General features: G+C 43.8%; 1 protein-coding gene across 1 annotated transcript in view; it reads right to left on the minus strand.

Annotated features, from left to right (window-relative positions):
• Window positions 1–2,186: 2,186 nt before the first annotated feature.
• LOC147117092 (glutamate decarboxylase 2-like) overlaps window positions 2,187–18,530 on the minus strand; it is a 161,382-nt gene continuing 145,038 nt past the window's right edge. Inside the window, exon 16 of the mRNA XM_085987737.1 lies at window positions 2,187–7,960. Within this exon, the coding sequence (XP_085843863.1) occupies window positions 7,787–7,960 (174 nt within the window). The 3' untranslated portion in view covers window positions 2,187–7,786. The remainder of the gene's footprint in view (window positions 7,961–18,530) is intronic.

An 18,530-nucleotide genomic window follows, 5' to 3' on the forward strand; every position in this document is an offset into this window, starting at 1 on the left:
TGGGAAACAGGGAAATGGCGGAGACTTTGAACAAATATTTTGTATCAGTCTTCACACTAAAAGCATCCCAATAATGGATAATCAAGGGGCTATAGGGAGGTGGGGGGGGGGGAGCTTAAAACAATCACTATCACTAGAGAGAGAGTACCAGGCAAACTAATGGGACTAAAGGTGGGCAAGTCCCCTGGACCCGATGGCTTACATCCTAGAGTCTTAAAAGAGGTGGCTGCAGAGATAGTGGATGCATTGGTTGTAATCTACCAAAAAGCAGACAACTAACGACCAGTTAGCCTAACATCTGTCATTGGGAAAATGCTGGAGTCCATCATTAAGGAAGTGGTAGCAGGACATTTAGAAAATCATAATATAGTCAAGCAGAGTCAGCATGGTTTTATGAAAGGGAAATCATGTTTGACAAATTTGCTGGAGTTCTTTGAGGATGTAACGAGCAGGGTGGATAAAGGGGAACCAGTAGATGTCGTGTATTTGGATTTCCAGAAGGCATTCAATAAGGTGTTACATAAAAGATTACTATACAAGAAAGGAGCTCACGGGGTTTGGGGTAATATATTAGCATGGATAGAGGATTGGCTAACTAACAGAAAACAGAGAGTCGGGATTAATGGGTCATTTTCAGGTTGGCAAACTGTAACTAGTGGGGTGCTACAGGGATCAGTGCTGGGGCTTCAACTATTTACAATCTATATTAATGACTAGGATGAAGGGACTGAGTGTAATGTAGCCAGATTTGCTGATGGTACAACGATAGATGGGAAAGCAAATTGTGTGGAGGACGTAAAGAATCTCCAAAGGGATATAGATAGGCTAAGTGAGTGGGCAAAAATCTGGCAGATGGAGTTTAATGTGGGAAAATGCGAGGTTATCCACTTTGGTAGGAAAAATAAAAAAGCGAATTATTTTTTAAATCGGGAGAGATTACAAAATGCTGAGGTACAGAGGGATCTGAGGGTCCTTGTATATGAAACACAAAAAGTTAGCATGCAGGTACAGCAATTAATTAGGAAGGCAAATGGAATGTTGGCCTTTATTGCAAAGGGAATGCAGTATAAAAGTAGGGAAGTCCTGTTACAACAGTACAGGGTGTTGGTGAGACCACACCTGGAGTATTGCATACAGTTTTGGTCTCCTTATTTAAGGAAGGATATACTTGCATTGGAGGCAGTTCAGAGAAGGTTCACGAGGTTGATTCCGGAGATGAAGGGGTTGTCTTAATGAAGAAAGGTTGAGCAGGTTGGGCCTATACTCATTGGAGTTTAGAAGAATGAGAGGGGATCTTATTGAAACATACAAGATTCTGAAGGGGCTTGACAGGGTGGATGCAGAGAGGATGTTTCCCCTCGTGGGGGAATCTAGAACTAGGGGGCATAATTTCAGAATAAAGGGGGCACCCTTTTAAATCGGAAATGAGGAGGAATTTCTTCTCTGAGGGTCGTAAATCTGTGGAATTCTCTACCCCAGAGAGCTGTGGAGGCTGGGTCACTGAATATATTTAAGGTGGAGATAGGCAGATTTTTGAACGATAAGGGAGTCAAGGGTTATGGGGAGTGGGCAGGGAAGTGGAGTTGAGGCCAAGATCAGATCAGCCATGATCTTATTGAATGGCGGAGCAGGCTCGAGGGGCCAAATGACCTACTCCTGCTCCTATGTCTTATGTTCTTCTGTTCTTTAAATGTGTTGCACTGCATGTGATGTCAGTAGAGCCGATTCCCTGATCGGAAGCTCCTGGCGAGGAGTAGTGCTCACATGGAGTGTAGGTCGGGAAATTGTGGCCCCTGGCCCTTAGTTTTCTATTCATTTAAATTATTAGATAGAAAATCAGGACTTCCCAAACTGCTCCCTGTGCATGCTGCTCCTTGGCAGGGGAATCAGCCTTCATATGTTTTCTTGGAGCTCGTAAAGTCATCTAATTAAAGTAACAGGAGCCTGATTGTGCCTTACAATGACATGATGACTGTCTTCTTCCAGTCATTAACTTTGGTTAAAGCATTACAAGCTTGGTTGTGACTTTGCATACAAATTGGGTCTAAAGTTCTAACCTCTTGTGCCACACCGTCTGCACATTACAATTTTTTGTGTGTAGAATATGAATCTGCTGTAACACAATATCCATTTCCCAACCTCAGCATGCTCTCAACTGCATTTCCTGAAAAATTAAAGACAAAGTATTCAACACTCAAGTTCTTTATTACAGGTAATACTCTACCTGTAGCTGGTTGGATATACAACAAGCATCTTAACAGCATAGACACAGGACAGTGCTTACTATTCAGATTCCAACACATAGTTCCATATTGGCAGGAATGCTGCAAAATATACATCAGATGCAAGAAAGTCACTGCACAATAAGATTTTTTAATTTTTTTTTTTGATTGACTCTGTAGATCCTGCTAAATACATGGAATGCACATCCTAGCCTGTTAAATGGACATGACTAAGACAGTTACACAGTTTGTTCAGTCAGTGGTCATCTCCAACCCAACAAATACTAATTCACAGTCAGTCTTAATAAGCTAAAGCTGCAAGTTTAAATGGGATCAGCAACTGGTAATGTTTCAGCACAATGCAACGTATGAGGTCAGTGTGAACAATGTAGAATTTCACAGATGTTAGTGCAACAGTGGCATAATCAGATTAGCAAAGTGCTCCAAGTACTTTTTAGTGAATGGCCGAGCAAGCTTTGAACTAGATTAGGCAGCAGCATGTCCAAATTGTAGCTTACTCTACCATGTCTACTGTGGAGTTTCACACTATGCTTCTGAATTCATCTAATTTATAGAAGAGATTTGAATGTTAGCAGTAATGCTAGAATAATTGCATATGTGCAAGATCACAAGATAATTACAAAAAAGGCCATTCAGCCCATCTTAATTCATCCACCCAGAGAGATCCTAACATCCCACCATTGTACATCCAATTGTTTCTTAAATGACTCCAGGGATTTTGCTTCCACTACTCCATCCGGAAATTTATTCCACAAGTTTTTCATTCTTTGTGTGAAGAAATGTTTCCTGATATCAGTCTTAAAATTACCATTCACCAGTTTGAACCGGTGTCTCTTTCTTCTATACTCCCACAATTTAAAGTAATATTCTGGATTAAATGTCCTGACCCTGAAACATCTTATTTATTTTCATAAGATTACCTCTCGGAGACTTCCTTTCTGGGCTGAGTTTCTCCAGTTTTTCCCAATAACTTAGAACCTGCTACATCAGACTTGTGGCTCTTCTCTGCACTGCCTCCAGAGCTTGTTTCTTGGTCACCAGAACTGGATACAGAATTCAAGGTGCAACCTGACTAGAGCACGACGCAGTTTAATCACTACCTCCTCCGACTGATATTCTACTGTTTTGGCTATGGAGTTCATCATCCAATTGGCTTTATTGATTGCTGTTCTGCATTGGATGGACATGTTTAATATCAGATCTATTCAGACTCCTAAGTCTCTTTCAATTTCATACTTAACTATTTCAACACAATTCGTAAGAGTATGTGTGTAGACTATATTTCCTTCTTATGAGCAGTACTTTACATTTGTCTGCATTAATTTCATCTACCATTGTTCTGTCCATTTACATACCTGGTCCAACACACTGTAATTTCTGAGCTGCCTCTTCCAATTCCACTGTCCCTCCTAATTTGGTACCATCTGCAAATCTGACCACTTTTCATTGATTTTGTGAATCCATATCATTTATGAACATTAGAAACAGTAGTCGCAGCATTGAGCCACCCCATTCAGTACTTGCCCCCACTCTTACATAGCTCCTTTAACAAGTCCTCGTTGTTTTTTTAACCTAATAAATTAGGGGCTTACCCTGATTCCCAACAGCATTGAGTTTCATTAATAGCCTTTTGTGTGGAATTTTATCAAAAAACTTTCAGAAGTCGAGGTAAATTATGTCATAGGGCCTCCCACAGTTCAGTTAGGTTGTTCACTTCCTCAAAGAAGTTGAGGAGGTTTGACAGGCGGGATCTTCCCCTTCTGATTCCATGTTCACTGCTATGTTTACTATGTTGTTATTGTACAAATGATCCTCAGGTTTACTCCTGGTAACTGATTCCATTATTTTACATGGAATGGAAGTACGACTAATGGGTTTGACGTTGCCTTTGTTTTGTCACCCTTTTTGAATATGGACACCACATTTTCCAATCTACTGGCACCACCAGTGACTCTCTAATAATGATCGTCAGTGACTCATAAATTTCCTGGGTAAATGTCATCTGTCACTGGGGATTTCCCTTTCAGCCTTTCTAGGACGTCATTCTCATTTATATTGAAGTCATTGATTTTACTTGGGAAATCTGTTTGGGAAAGACATGTTACTCATGTCATTCCCTTGTCTTGTGAATATATTGGAGAATTCAGAATATTTACTATTTCATGCTCATCCTCAGTTTTGAGTCCTTCTGTACTTTTTATGATTTTCACTTCTTCTCTGACTGCCTTCTTTCTGCTGTGTACTGAATTTTTTTTATACTGTTATGTTTAGCCTCAACTGCTATGCTTTTTTCCAGATCTCCCTTTGTTCTTCTGATCACCCTTTTAGCACAAATATGTAAAGCGGTGTTAAGGAGACCTTGAGGCTGTTTGTAATGTTATCATTCTGGGCACTGATCTTTTATGATAACGCTTTTCACTATCTTCTGGAGACAGTATTGCAATGAAAACGTGTAGTGCTCTCGTACTCTTCTTAGGGAGGATCATTAAGCATATTTTTGGGTAAGTGATTATATATTTAAAAATATATACGCCAAGAGCATTTTGTGCAGTTGGTCTCTGATGATCACCTAAATTACTTAATGTACAGTCCACACAGGGTGATGTGTAATAGTTGTGTACTATGTGGCTCAGGAATGTCTCAGTGCCAATTATTTTGCATGCATTTTGCAAATCAAGTAAGCGCTATTTGCTGATGATGGAGGAGGCAGTATTCATTTAGCTGGTGCCTCAGAAAAATACTATATAAATGGCATACCTCTACCATACAAATGGTGCATGTCCCCATACAAATGACATGTAGTTTGGTGCAGCACATCCAGTTTTTATACAGTAGGTACTGTACACATCCAATGTAGCTGTAGGCATCACAAGACAATCACTATATCCATTTTAGACATGGACCTGCTACACATGTCTGAGCAAAGACTGCTTTACCAGGATGGGGCCAGAACTGAGCTTTCGTTTTTTTAATCCCAATCTTGCTAAACATGAGTATTTTAATTGAAAATAGATATATTTTGCCAGATTTGAATAATATTTTATGGTCTGACAATAGCAATGTGATCATGCCACTGAGATAATCTGACCAGAAGGGACGAACAACTACCAAAAAGGGACATCCATGCAAAATAATACAACCAATATCAAGGCAGGTACCGGGAAAGAATCCAATCTGGGAAACCACCGATGGAGATGAGTCATCAGGAAGTCTAGACCTGATTCTTGAGCCCAGAAACTGAAGGTAGGATTGTTGTATTGTTTAATTCCAGGTGAGGGGATGGGTTAGGGCTCTTAATGAAAGACTGGTATTTCTGTAAACGGGAATAGGTCAGCATTAAGCATTTTAGCTTATCATTGGTTTTTTGAAAGCAGTAGCTTCAAGTATTGTTTGTAATGGGCTTGCATCCATAACAATGGAGAGCATGGAGCTAATTTCCACAGGGATTCTCTTAATCATCCACTGTAGATCCATGGAAACCCTTGAGAAATGGCATTAATGGCGTTCACGCTATTTCTCCAGGTCTTCCGCGGATTTTGTGCCAAAGTTACAGCAGACGATTAGGAAATTCAACCTTCATAAATTTAAAATCACCAAAAGAACAAAGGGAGAGGTTAGTTGAAAAGTTTTTACACAGAGGGATGTTAGGACATGGAATAGTTGACTAGAAACAGTGGTAGAAGCAGAATCCAGGATAGCTTCTAAAAGGGAAGGGGAATAATACTTGGAAAATAAAAAAAATAAAGGGTACAGGGAAGTGCAAGGGGAAATGGGATTTAGGAGATCATTCTTTATGAGATCCAGCACAGGTGTAATAGGCTGAATGGCCTCCTTCAGTACTGTAAAATTCTATGATTAAAAACAGTGAAGGAGATGATTATTTTGTGCTTACTTAGAAATGGTAGTACTTATACTTAGGAGATCATTAAGCTACTGTTGCTGGTCTCAGAGTAGGACATGGGGTTGGCAAAACCAAGTTATACTGCTGGTTCCTATTGATCCTCATCCTGGGAGACTGGGACTCTACGCACCACAAGAATACAAGATAGATATGGATGAGGCCATTTGTTGCTTCTATTACTTTGTCCAGGAGTCCATTCCAAGGGTTGACCACTTTTTATGTAAAAAAGAACTTCTTGATATCAGTGTTAAGTTTTCCTTCTGCTATTTTGAACCTGTGTGCGCACAGATAAAAGGCTATGCCTACCAGCTCCTGAAGGCCAGCTCGACTTTAATGTCAGGAGAGAGCTGACCAGATTGCCAGCTCTGAGCTAATATTAAAACCATTCAAAAATAAGCTGCTAAGTTTCTAGATGGACCTGTCTGTGTACCTTTTAAATGTGCCTTCGCACTGGTTGCTGTTATATTACAGCATGAGTGAAGCCCAAGTGGCTTGAGACTACCCCTTGGCAGTGTTCTCACTTCTTGCCTCAGTGTGCTTTGGCTGATTTTTTTACGTGGCACATTTTGCGCTCATGCGTAGCCAAGACCTTCAGATTGACACAAACTATATAGCATAGCTGGCTTATAAGATTGAATGCATATTTGACCATGTTGGGTGTGGAGGACCAAGTCAGAGTTTTAATTCAAAGCTTCCCGTTACCAAACCCAAATGTACCGAGTGTGATAACAATATACTAGTACATTAAAACATTGTCATTCAACACAGTACCGTTGATTCTAAAGTGCACAGCCTCAATCTGAGGTGAACTAGACATTACTCAACGTTCTACAAAGGAAACACTTTCACAGACACTGATCACTATCCAGTTGTCAACAGAGTTGTCATTTGCCATTTCTTTACAGCATGAAGAGCAACATCGCAGCTATACATTGCATGTGTAAACTCCTGGTCTGAAGATTTCAAACATTGAACTCACAAATTCAAGTATGGCAATTAAAAGTATTGAAGCATTTTTTTCTCTATCAAAATAAATAGAATATTTGAATTTGACACTTTAATGCATAGCTTAAATAATAGAATAAAGGTTTCACAGAGCTGAAGCACAGATCTCCTTTTAAATGATTTTATCACACCTAGTTAAAGAGAGTAAAATAAGGAACAAGCCTCTATTATTGAATCTTTTGTAGATCCATGAAAATTGCAGTAACCTGCACTTTTACTATCCTAAAATGCTTTGTAAATCGAGGCTTTCATGAGTAACAACTGAAATGGTGCGTGTTATTGGTGTGTAATGTGTGCCTGAAGGAGTACTGCCGAGGGATCATAACAAAATATCTAAATGGATTCTAAAGTGCTCTATTTACTGTTAATACATCGTTTCAGTATTTAATGCCTTAGGACAACTTGCCTGAAGTGTGACATATCATTGATGACTTGCACCTTTTTTAACTTCAGAAAATGTATAATTGCATTAAATAACTTCTAACACCCATAATTCCACATTGGAAGTCTTCAGCTCCAATCCCTGCAGTAAGGGCTAATGTCAAACAAGACTAGTTTGGGGGAGGTAAACAATGAAATACATTCACACAATAGCAACATCTCCATTGTATTAGGGCAGATGTCTTGAACCTTGCAGTTACAGGTCCTGTCCAAGTCGCTCTATTTCCTCAATGAGGAAATCAATGTCTTCTTGTGTGGCCGCTGGGTTTGAGATGACCATGCGGAAGAAATTAACTTTGTCACCTTGTGGCTGATAACTTACCATTGTGGTCCCAAATGTCATCATCCTAGTTTTAATCTGTGGAGCCACCTAAAACAGCAAACAACAAGTTAGGATCTGTCTCCTTTTTAGGAGTTTTAACACATTTCAACTCTTGGTTGTGAATGGAATACCAATATGTAGCAAATCTGAATTTCTCAGCTGCTCACATATTGGTCATGGTTGATCCATTACCATCTAAACAATATCACTTGGGGCACTATATAGCTGTAAGTTTATATATCACAATAAAGTAGAGACTGTGGTTTAATAGAATCCAGCAATTGGATTTACTAGCATGCTAATTCTTGATGTTTCTGAATACTACGTGATCACAGACAGAAGCAAACCACAAGTAATTGGTATGAACACAGTAAAACATAGGGATCCCCGGACTCTAGAGGGGTCGATGAGATTTAGGAGGTCCATCTGTCATCAGATTTCTTATTTTTATCAATTATTGACATATCACCATATTATTTCTGTTCCGGTATACTAACAAAAAATATTTTTTGCAATAACAATTGCTTTCCTTTGGGTAGCCGACACTGGTGGTGTTGATTTTAACTCCCTGCACGAGGTGGGAAGGGGAGGTTAGTTAAAATGGAACAGGGGACCTACCCACTCCGACCTGGCAGACTGAAATTTTAAATTGTAGGCAGCAAGGACACTCGCGCAAAGCCAGCGGGGCTTTTTCTCTTAATGTGCAGATCGGGCTCTGATGATGTCATTGGGGCCCAACTGTTATTTCTACCTGAGGCCTGAGTGGGGGAGAAATGATGGCTTCCCCGCCAGGCCAAAGCTATCGGGATCTGGATTCAAAGGCAGCAGAGGCCCAGGTAAGTGTACATTTTTAAATTTTTTACAGGTTTCTTTGTGGGCCAGCAGGTGCAGGAATGCTCCTCCAGACTCCACAAGGAAACCTTGGGCCTCAACCGCCCCAGGCTTTCCCCTCAGATACCTTTGAGCCGGGCAGCTGCTTCCCAGCGACTTCCTGGCCAATTTGATCGGAAATTTAGCAAGCGACATGCTAATGAGGCCCAGCTGTTAAAATAGATCAACCCTCCTTGTTACAGCTCCCGAATGGGCCGGTTGCTCGGCAGGCCGTGCTCCTGCCCGGGAATATGAATCGACTCTGGTCTCTCAGAAGTTTGAGGAGGACGACCCTGGGAGCTTGTTAATATTTGCAGGTGATCCCCAACACACAAACGTTTGAAAATCACTGCAGCAGAATGTGACCTGTGGTTGTAGAAGAGGAGAAAACTCAAATGTATGTTGTGATATGCACAACCAGCGATATGGCAAGTAGGTGCATGAATAGGAGTGAAAGATGTGGCAAGAAGATGATGAATGACTTTAGGGCATGTTATTCTGATAAAGAAGGCCGAGCTGACAGCGTAAGGACAAACAACACTAACTGGGTTATCTTAAATCCTTCCTGTCAATAGTACATGAAATTAACACTACATATTATGACATATGGAGAAAGGTGAAAGCAAAGCTCAAAGATGAAGCATAAGGCATAAGAAGATAGAATGATCTCCAGGGAAATAATATATGGAACTACCTAATTGTGTCTGTAAAATCACAAGTGTAGTACATCTTGAAATGTAGCATGTAAGCAATGATAGAATTGTAGAAAGGAGCATCATTCAGAAGAGGGTTTCAATTTATTCTAAAATGAAAATGTGATCTATATAAAACCAGTCTAGGCTGATATTTATCTCCATTTACTGAAGCATCCTTCTTTGTGGATGCATGACACCATTGTTTTCATCCCACTAAACTTTGCTATCACCTTGTATTTTTTTTAAACTTGGAGAGAATGTTTGGCAACTGAGTGTTGGAGTATGAATCACTGCCCAGTGTGATTATATATTCAGTGAAGGCTCTTTTCTGATTGTGCATTGGTTAAATTCAAAGGTCAGATTCAGCTTCACAGAATCCTGTTCCAAAACTTATCCCAAAGTCTAAATTTATCTAAATGCTTATCCCCCTTTAATTAATGATCTTGTGAGACAGAATCGGGTCAAAGATGATAAAGGAAGAAAATAAAGACTTGCATTTATATCGTGTCTTTCACGACCTCAGGATGTCCCAAAGCGCTTTATCGTTAATTATGTACTTTTGAAGTGTAGCCACTGCCGTAATGCTCAATTCTCCTCACTAACATCTGGGGACTTGTCCCACAGACTAGTCAAGTAACAGCTTGACATAGTCATACTCACAGAATCATACCTTTCAGCCAATGTCCCAGACTCCTCCATCACCATCCCTGGTTATGTCCTGTCCCACCGGCAGGAAAGACCCATCAGAGGTGGCAGCACAGTGGGAGAAGTGGCACTGGGCGTCCTCAACATTGACTCCGGACCCCATGAAGTCTCATGGCATCAGATCAAATATAGACAAGGAAACCTCCTGCCGATTACCACCTACCACCCTCCCTCTGCTGATGAATCAGTACCCCTCCATGTTGAACACTACTTGGAAGAAGCACTGAGTAGCAAGGGCACAGAATGTACTCTGGCTGGGGGACTTCTATGTCCATCACCAAGAGTGGCTTGGTAGCACCACCACTGAGCAAGCTGGCCGAATCCTGACGGACTTAACTGCCAGTCTGGGCCTGCGGCAGATGGTGAGAGAACCAACACGAGGGAAAAACCTACTTGACCTCATTCTCACCAATCGAACAGTCGCAGATGCATCTGTCCATGACAGTATTGTTAGGATTGGCCACCGCACAGTCCTTATGGAGACGAAGTCCTGTCTTCACACTGGAGACACCCTCCATCGTGTTGTGTGCCACTAACACCGTGCAAAATGGGATCGATTCAGAACAGATCTAGCAGCTCAAAATAGGCACTGTGGGCCATCAGCAGCAGCAGAATTGTATTCCAGCACAATCGCTAACCTCATGACCCCACATATCCCTCACTCTACCATTACCATCAAGCCAGGGGACCAACCCTGGTTTAATAAGAAGTGTAGAAGAGCATGCCAGAAGCAGCACCAGGTGTACCTAAAAATGAGGTGCCAATCTGGGGAAGCTGCAACACAGGACTACATCCATGCTGAACAGTGGAAGCAGCATGTTATAGACAGAGCTAAGCAATCCCACAACCAACGGATCAGATCAAAGCTCTGCAGTCCTGTCACATCCAGTTGTGAATGGTGGTGAACAATTAAACTAACAGGAGGAGGAGGCTCCATGAATATCCCCATCCTCAATGGTGGCGGAGCCCAGCTCGTGAGTGCAAAAGTCAAGGCTGAAGCGTTCGCAACCATCTTCAGTCAGAAGTGCCAAGTGGATGCTCCATCTCGGTCTCCTGAGGTCTCCACCATCACAGAAGCCAGTCTTCAGCCAATTCGATTCACTCCATGTGATATGAAGAAATGGCTGAGCGCACTGGATACTGCAAAGGCTATGGGCCCCGAAAACATCCTGGCTGCAGTGCTGAAGACTTGTGCTCCAGAACTAGCCGCGCCTCCAGCCAAGATGTTCCAGTACAGCTACAACACTGGCATCTACCTGACAAAGTGGAAAATTGTCCAGGTGTGTCCTATCCACAAAAGGCAAGACAAATCCAATCCAGCCAATTAAAGAAAGACTTAAACATAGAAACATAGAAGATAGGTGCAGGAGTAGGCCATTCGGCCCCTCGAGCCTGCTCCGCCATTCAATGCGATCATTGCTGATCATCCAAACTCAGTACCCTGTCCCTGCCTTCTCCCCATATCCCTTGATCCCTTTAGCCTTAAGAAATATATCTAACACCTTCTTGAATATATTTAATGATTTGGTCTCAACTGCCTTCTGTGGTAGAGAATTCCACAGGTTCACCACTCTCTGGGTGAAGAAATTCCTCCTAATCTCTGTCCTAAATGGCTTACCCCTTATCTTTAGACTGTGACCCCTGGTTCTGGACTCCCCCGCCATCGGGAACATCCTTCCTGCATCTAGCCTGTCTAGTCGTGTTAGAATTTGATAAGTTTCAATGAGATCCCCTCTCATTCGTCTAAACTCCAGCGAGTATAAGCCCAATCGACCCAATCTCTCCTCATACGTCATTCCTGCCATCTCAGGTATCAGTCTGGTGAATCTTCGCTGCACTCCCTCCATGGCAAGAACATCCTTCCTCAGATAAGGCGACCAAAATTGCACACAATACTCAAGGTGTGGTCTCACCAAGGCCCTGTACAACTGCAGCAAGACATCCTTGTTCCTGTACTCGAATCCTCTCGCTACGAATGCCAACATACCATTTGCCTTCTTAACCGCCTGCTGCACCTGCATGCTTACCTTCAGCGACTGTTACACAAGGACACCCAGGTCTCATTGCACTTCCCCTTCTCCCAATCTATTGCCGTTCAGATAATAATCTGCCTTCCAGTTTTTGCCACCAAAGTGGATAACCTCGCATTTATCCACATTATACTGCATCGGCCATACATCTGCCCTATCACCCAACCTGTCCAAACCATACTGGAGTATCTCGGCATCCTCCTCACAGCACACACACCCACCCAGCTTTGTGTCATCTGCAAACTTGGAGATATTACATCTAGTTCCCTCGTCTAGATCATTAATATATATTGTGAATAGCTGGGGTTCTAGCACCGATCCCTGCGGTACCCCACTAGTCACTGCCTGCCACTCGGAAAAAGAGCCATTTATTCCAACTCTTTGCTTCCTGTCTGCCAGCCAGTTCTCTATCCAAGTCAGTACCTTGCAATAATAGTGCCTTTCACGACCACCGGATGTCCCAAAGCACTTTACAGCCAATGAAGTACTTTTTGAAGTGTAGTCACTGTTGTAATGTAGGAAACGTGACAGCCAATTTGCGCACAGCAAGCTCCCACAGACATCAATGTGATAATGACCAGATAATCTCTTTTAATGAATTACCGCCCCATCAGCCTATTCTCAATCATCAGCAAAGTGATGGAAGGTACCGTCAACAGTGCAATTAAGCGGCACTTACAGACCAATAACCTGCTCACCGATGCTCAGTTTGCGTTCCGACAGCACCACTCGGCTCCAGACCTCATTACAGCCTTGGACAAAAGAGATGAATTCTAGAGCGGAGGTGAGAGTGACTGCCCTTGACATCAAAGCAGCATTTGACCGAGTGTGGCAGTATCCTAGGCCCAACTATCTTCGGCTGCTTCCTGAATGACCTTCCCTCCATCATAAGATCAGATGGGGGATGTTCGCACAGTGTTTAGTTCCATTCACAACTCCTCAGATAATGAAGCAGTCTGTGCCCGCATGCAGCAAGACCTGGGCAACATTCAGGTTTGGGCTGATAAGTGGCAAGTAACGTTCGTGCCAATTTGTGCACAGTAAGGTCCCACAAACAGCAGTGAGATAAATGCCCAGATATTCTGTTTTCAGTGATATTGGTTGCAGGATAAATATTGGTCAGGACACAGAGAACTCCCCTGATTTCTTTGATTGGTGCCATGGGATCTTTTAAGTCTATCTGAGGGTGTACAAGTGCCAGGCAATGAGCATTTCCAACAAAAGAGAGTCTAGACACCGCCCCTTGACAAACAGGATGCCATCGTCGAATCCCCCACCATTCTGTGGGTCACCATTGGCTAGAAACTTAACTGGACCAGTCAGCTTAATACTGTGGCTACAACAGCAGGTCAGAGGCTGGATAGTATGTGGCGAGTGACTCACCTCCTGACCAATGTTCCTGATAATTTTTTTTGGGGTGCGCGGTACCTTTAAGGGGCTGCGAGGCCCATTCAAGCTTCCGTGTGTGCAGTTTTTCAACTGACTTATTGCACCTGACTCCCCAAAGTCTTTCCATCATCTACAAGCCACAAGTCAGGAGTGTGATGGATACTCTCCTCTTGCCTGCAGCTCCAAAAATACTCAAGAAGCTCGACACCATCCAGGACAAAGCAGCCCGTTTGATTGACACCCCATCCACCACCTTAAACATTCACTCCCTCCACCACCGTTGCACCGTGGCTGTAGTATGTATCATCTACAAGATGCTCGCCAAGGCTTCTTCGACAGTGTTAGATCCGTGATTCTGAGAGTATGATGTTTTTCAATAACCACACGGATGCTGTAACTTAACAATCAACAGGTATTTACTGGAGTAGGGTAGTCTCAAGACTGGGGTACAGAGGCATGCTCAAGGCTTATATACAGGTGTGGTCACTGCCGGTACTTCAGTATACAGGAGCTGTAAAAGTAGTTCTCTCTTAAAGGTACATACACTACAATTCCTCCCCTTTTAGATTAGTAGTACCCATAATATTCAAATAACAATTAACACTTTAACATGTACATTAAACAACAATAGTCCATTTATAGATTCAGTCTTTGGGGCGGCTTCCTGATCCTTTCGGGATAGCGCCTTTTCTGAGGTTCTTGTTCTTGGTGCGGAGGTGATTCTGGCCCCTTTTCATCGGTTAATTCATCGGGTTCCACTGCTACTGGTTCTGAGGTAGATGCTACCGGTATGTCAGGTTCATCCTCAAGTACGCAAGACATGGGGTTGACTCGTTCCTGTGACGCTAAGATCTGATCAACGTGGCGTCTCACAATGTTCTCCCCGACATCCACTGTGTACATTAGTGGCCCCTGCCGTGTGCATATCGTTCCGGGTTGCCATTTCTCTGTTCGGTAGTCACGGGCCAAGACTGGTTGTCCTATATTGAAGCTCCTTGTCGGCTTCTCACTGATGTGCTGGAATTGTTTATCCTCAACATTTCTTTGCACATTTGGTCTAAGCAAGTCCAGACGAGATCGCAACCTTCAGTTAAAGAACATCATGGCCGGGGTCTGGTTGGTAACTGCATGTGTCGCGTTTCGGTAGGCTAATAAGAAATTGTCCACCTTATGCTGTAGTGGAATTTCATCGTCGCACATGGCCTTTATCGCCTTCTTAAAGGTTTGTACGAACCTCTCAGCCAATCCATTTGTGGCTGGATGATACGGGGCGGATGTGTAATGCCTTACCCCATTCCTTCTCATAAATTTTCGAAACTCTTCGGACACAAACTGTGGTCCATTATCAGAGCAAATCTGCTCTGGCAAGCCATTTCTGGCAAATATGGTCCGTAGAACTGCAATCGTTTTCTCTGTAGTGGTTGAGGACATTTTTATCACCTCAGGCCACTTCGAATGAGCATCCACTGCTATTAAGAACATTGAGTCCATGAATGGACCAGCAAAATCAATATGCACCCGTTGCCATGGAGATGAGGGCCACTCCCATGGGTGTAGAGGGGCATGTGGTGGTGCATTTTGGATCTTCTGGCATCCTGAGCAGCTCTTGGTTAGGTCTTCGATTTGTTGATCGATTCCCGGCCACCACACATAAGCCCTAGCAAGGCTTTTCATTTTCACTCCCCCCAGATGACCTTCATGTAGCTCATTTAGCACTCTCTCCCTTAACTTGGGTGGAATCACCACTCTGGATCCACACATCAGCTGTTCTCCTCTGGATGAGAATGCTGGCAACAGTGAGTCGCCATGTGTTGGCCATCCCCTCACCGTTAAATCATATACCCGAGACAGCATCGGATCATTGCGGGTCTCCTTCTCTATATCCGCGTTCGTTACTGGCAATCGTTCAATTATTGACGAATAAAATATCTCGATAGGGTCCACTGCTGGTGCTTGCTCCACAGTAGGCAGTGGCAGGCGCGATAGCCCATCAGCGTTTCCATGCTGTTTCGTGCCTTTATATTCTATTTCATATTGATTCGCCCCTAGAAACAGGGACCATCTTTGTAACCGTTGTGCCATCATTACTGGAATGCCCTTCTTAGGATTAAAGATGGAGACAAGTGGTTGGTGGTCAGTCAGCAAGGTGAACTTCTGCCCATGCAGATAGTGGTTGAATTTTTTTACTCCCCATACTAGGCGGAGGGCCTCCCTGTCAATCTGGGCGTAGTTGCGCTCGGCTGAGGTTAGTGACCGAGACGCAAAGGCTACTGGCCTCTCCAACCCGTCTGGGAATTTGTGCGACAGCACCGCTCCAATACCATAGGGTGATGCATCACATGGGTTGAAATGGGCCAACACCTCTTTTGATGTGATCAATTCTTTACACTTCTGGAAAGCTCGTCTACGTTCGTCATTCCACTTCCATGGTACCCCTGTTTGCAGTAGGGTGTTCAGTGGGTGTAATACCGTGGACAAATTTGGTAAGAACTTATGGTAGTAGTTTACCAGCCCGAGGAACGACCTCAGTTGTGACACATTTTCCGGTGCTGGAGCCTTGACTACTGCCTCAATCTTTTCAGGGGACTTATGTAACCCCTCTTCACCGATGACGTGGCCACAATACGAGATCTGCTTCTGGAACAACTCGCACTTGTGGCGATTAGCTCGTAGCCCATATTCCTTTAATCTGGTGAGCACCTTCTCCAAGTTGGCGAGGTGATCACTGTCATTTTCGCCCGTGGCCAGGATGTCGTCCAAATAACACTGGGTCCCTGGAATCATTTGCAGGACTTGATCCATCGCCCTTTGCCAAATAGCCGGAGCCGATGCTACCCCGAACACCAGCCGGTTGTATTGATAAAGACCTTTATGAGTGTTAATCGTAAGGTATTGTTTCGAGGCTTCTTCTACCTCCATTTGCAAGTACGCCTGGGCTAGATCAATTTTGGTGAAGCGTTTACCTCCAGATAGCGAGGCGAAAATATCCTCAATTCGTGGAAGCGGATATTGTACCGTGTGAAGGACTGGGTTCACTGTCACCTTAAAATCCCCACAGATGCAGACCTTCTTTGGTTCCCCAGGCGTATTACTCAACGACCTCTTCATTACAGGAATGATGGGTGTAGCCCACTCGCTCCAGTCTACTTTGGACAGTACTCCTGAACGTTCCAACCCTTCCAGCTCTGCTTCGACAGCTGGTCTGATCGCATAAGGCACTGGTCTGGCCTTAAGAAGCTTTGGGCTTGCATTTTCCTCTATTTTAATCGTTGCTGTTATGCCTTTTAGTGTTCCGAGTCCCTCCTGGAACACTTATTTTGCGGCAGTTAGCATTTTTGACAGTCGTCCAGGTGTGACGTCATCATCCTTTTTGGCCTCAACCTTCAGTGCCTGTATGGAATGCCAATCTAATTGTATCCTCCGGATCCATTCACGTCCTAGCAGTGGTGGTCCTCCATCTGGCAATACATATATATCCATTTTAGGTATTTCCTGGCCTTTATATATCACTTTCACCCTTATGTTTCCTTTGGGGTAGACTTTTTGCCCCGTGTACGTCTTCAAGACAATCTCTGTAGCTTTCAAGGGTATATGTGAAAATAGCCGCTTGTAGTCCCTTTGGTTTATGACTGTTAGGGCTGATCCTGTGTCCAATTCCATTTTCACTTGGACTCCGTCTATCTTGAGTGTAACCCAGATAGTCTGGTGATCCTCCATTTTGGTTACCTTATGTAGTTTCAGACAACCCAGCTCCTTGCTTCCGGAGTCTGTGTCACTTTTCTGTTCGTCTGAACTACTGTCCATCACCTGGTGTACCTTTTTGTACTTCTCCTGTGGAGATTTCCTAATGTTGGTTTTCTTCCCAGACCTGCAGACTCTTGCTATGTGTCCTGCTTTTCCACACTGTCTGCACACTTGGTCCTTGAACCAACAATCCTTCTGGTCATGTGTTGTTCTGCCGCAGCGATAGCACTTCCCTGTTGCATAGGACATTTCATTGGTGCCATATTCTTGCGGTCTCCGTTGTATCTCTGCAGCGCTCCTTGCGGCTGCTTCGTGTGATACTGCCATACTGAAAGCCTTGTCCAGCGTAAGATCCTTTTCTGATAGAAGCCGTTTCTGGGTTCCTTCACTTTGCAGCCCACACACAAACTTGTCCCTTAACGTATCTGCTAGTCCCACTCCAAACTGGCAGTGTTTCGATAGCTTGCGCAGTTCCGTTAAGTACTCAGCATTGCTTTAGTCTTTGTGTTGGTTCCTTTTATGGAACTTAAATCGTTCTATCAGCAGCAGTGTGGGGTTTAAGTGGTCCTGTAGGATTTCTACTATGCTTTCGAAATTCTTGTTCACAGGCTTCTCTGGGGTATTAGGTTTCGCAGTAACCCATAAGTTTTTACACCCATGGAATTTAACAAAACCAGTGCTTTCCTAGCATCTGGCACTTCATTCGCCCTGCAATACACCTCAATACGTTCCACATATGTTGCCCAATCTTCGACTTCATTGTCGAACGTAGAGATACTGCCACTCTTCTGCATCCCTGGGTGTGATTTAACTGTCAAAAATGGCGTCTCCCGCGCTTCCCCTTCTTCTCCGCTGGCACAAAATGGCGTCTCCCGCGCTTTCCTTCCTTCCCACGCTCGCCCTTCTTCTCCACTGTGGCTTCTAAAAATGGCGTCTCCCGCGCTCTTCCTTCTTCTCCGCGGCTCAATGGCGTCTCCCACGCTCTCCCTTCTTCTCCCCGCGGACACTGTTCAGCCCTTGAGCCCTGGCTGTGCTCTGCGCGTTCTTTTTTTTGTTTTTGTTTGTGCACCTTTCCCGTTTCCGCCGCTCGGTCCTGAACCCGGCTGTTGCTTTACCCTCTCTCTCTCCATTTTGTTTTTCCTCGACGCCGCTCGGTTTTCAACCCCCGGCTGCGCCCTGTGCGCT

The sequence above is a fragment of the Somniosus microcephalus genome, chromosome 5 (assembly GCF_052327205.1).
Source record: "Somniosus microcephalus isolate GS21.2 chromosome 5, FLI_Smic_1.0, whole genome shotgun sequence".
Classification (NCBI taxonomy): domain Eukaryota; kingdom Metazoa; phylum Chordata; class Chondrichthyes; order Squaliformes; family Somniosidae; genus Somniosus; species Somniosus microcephalus.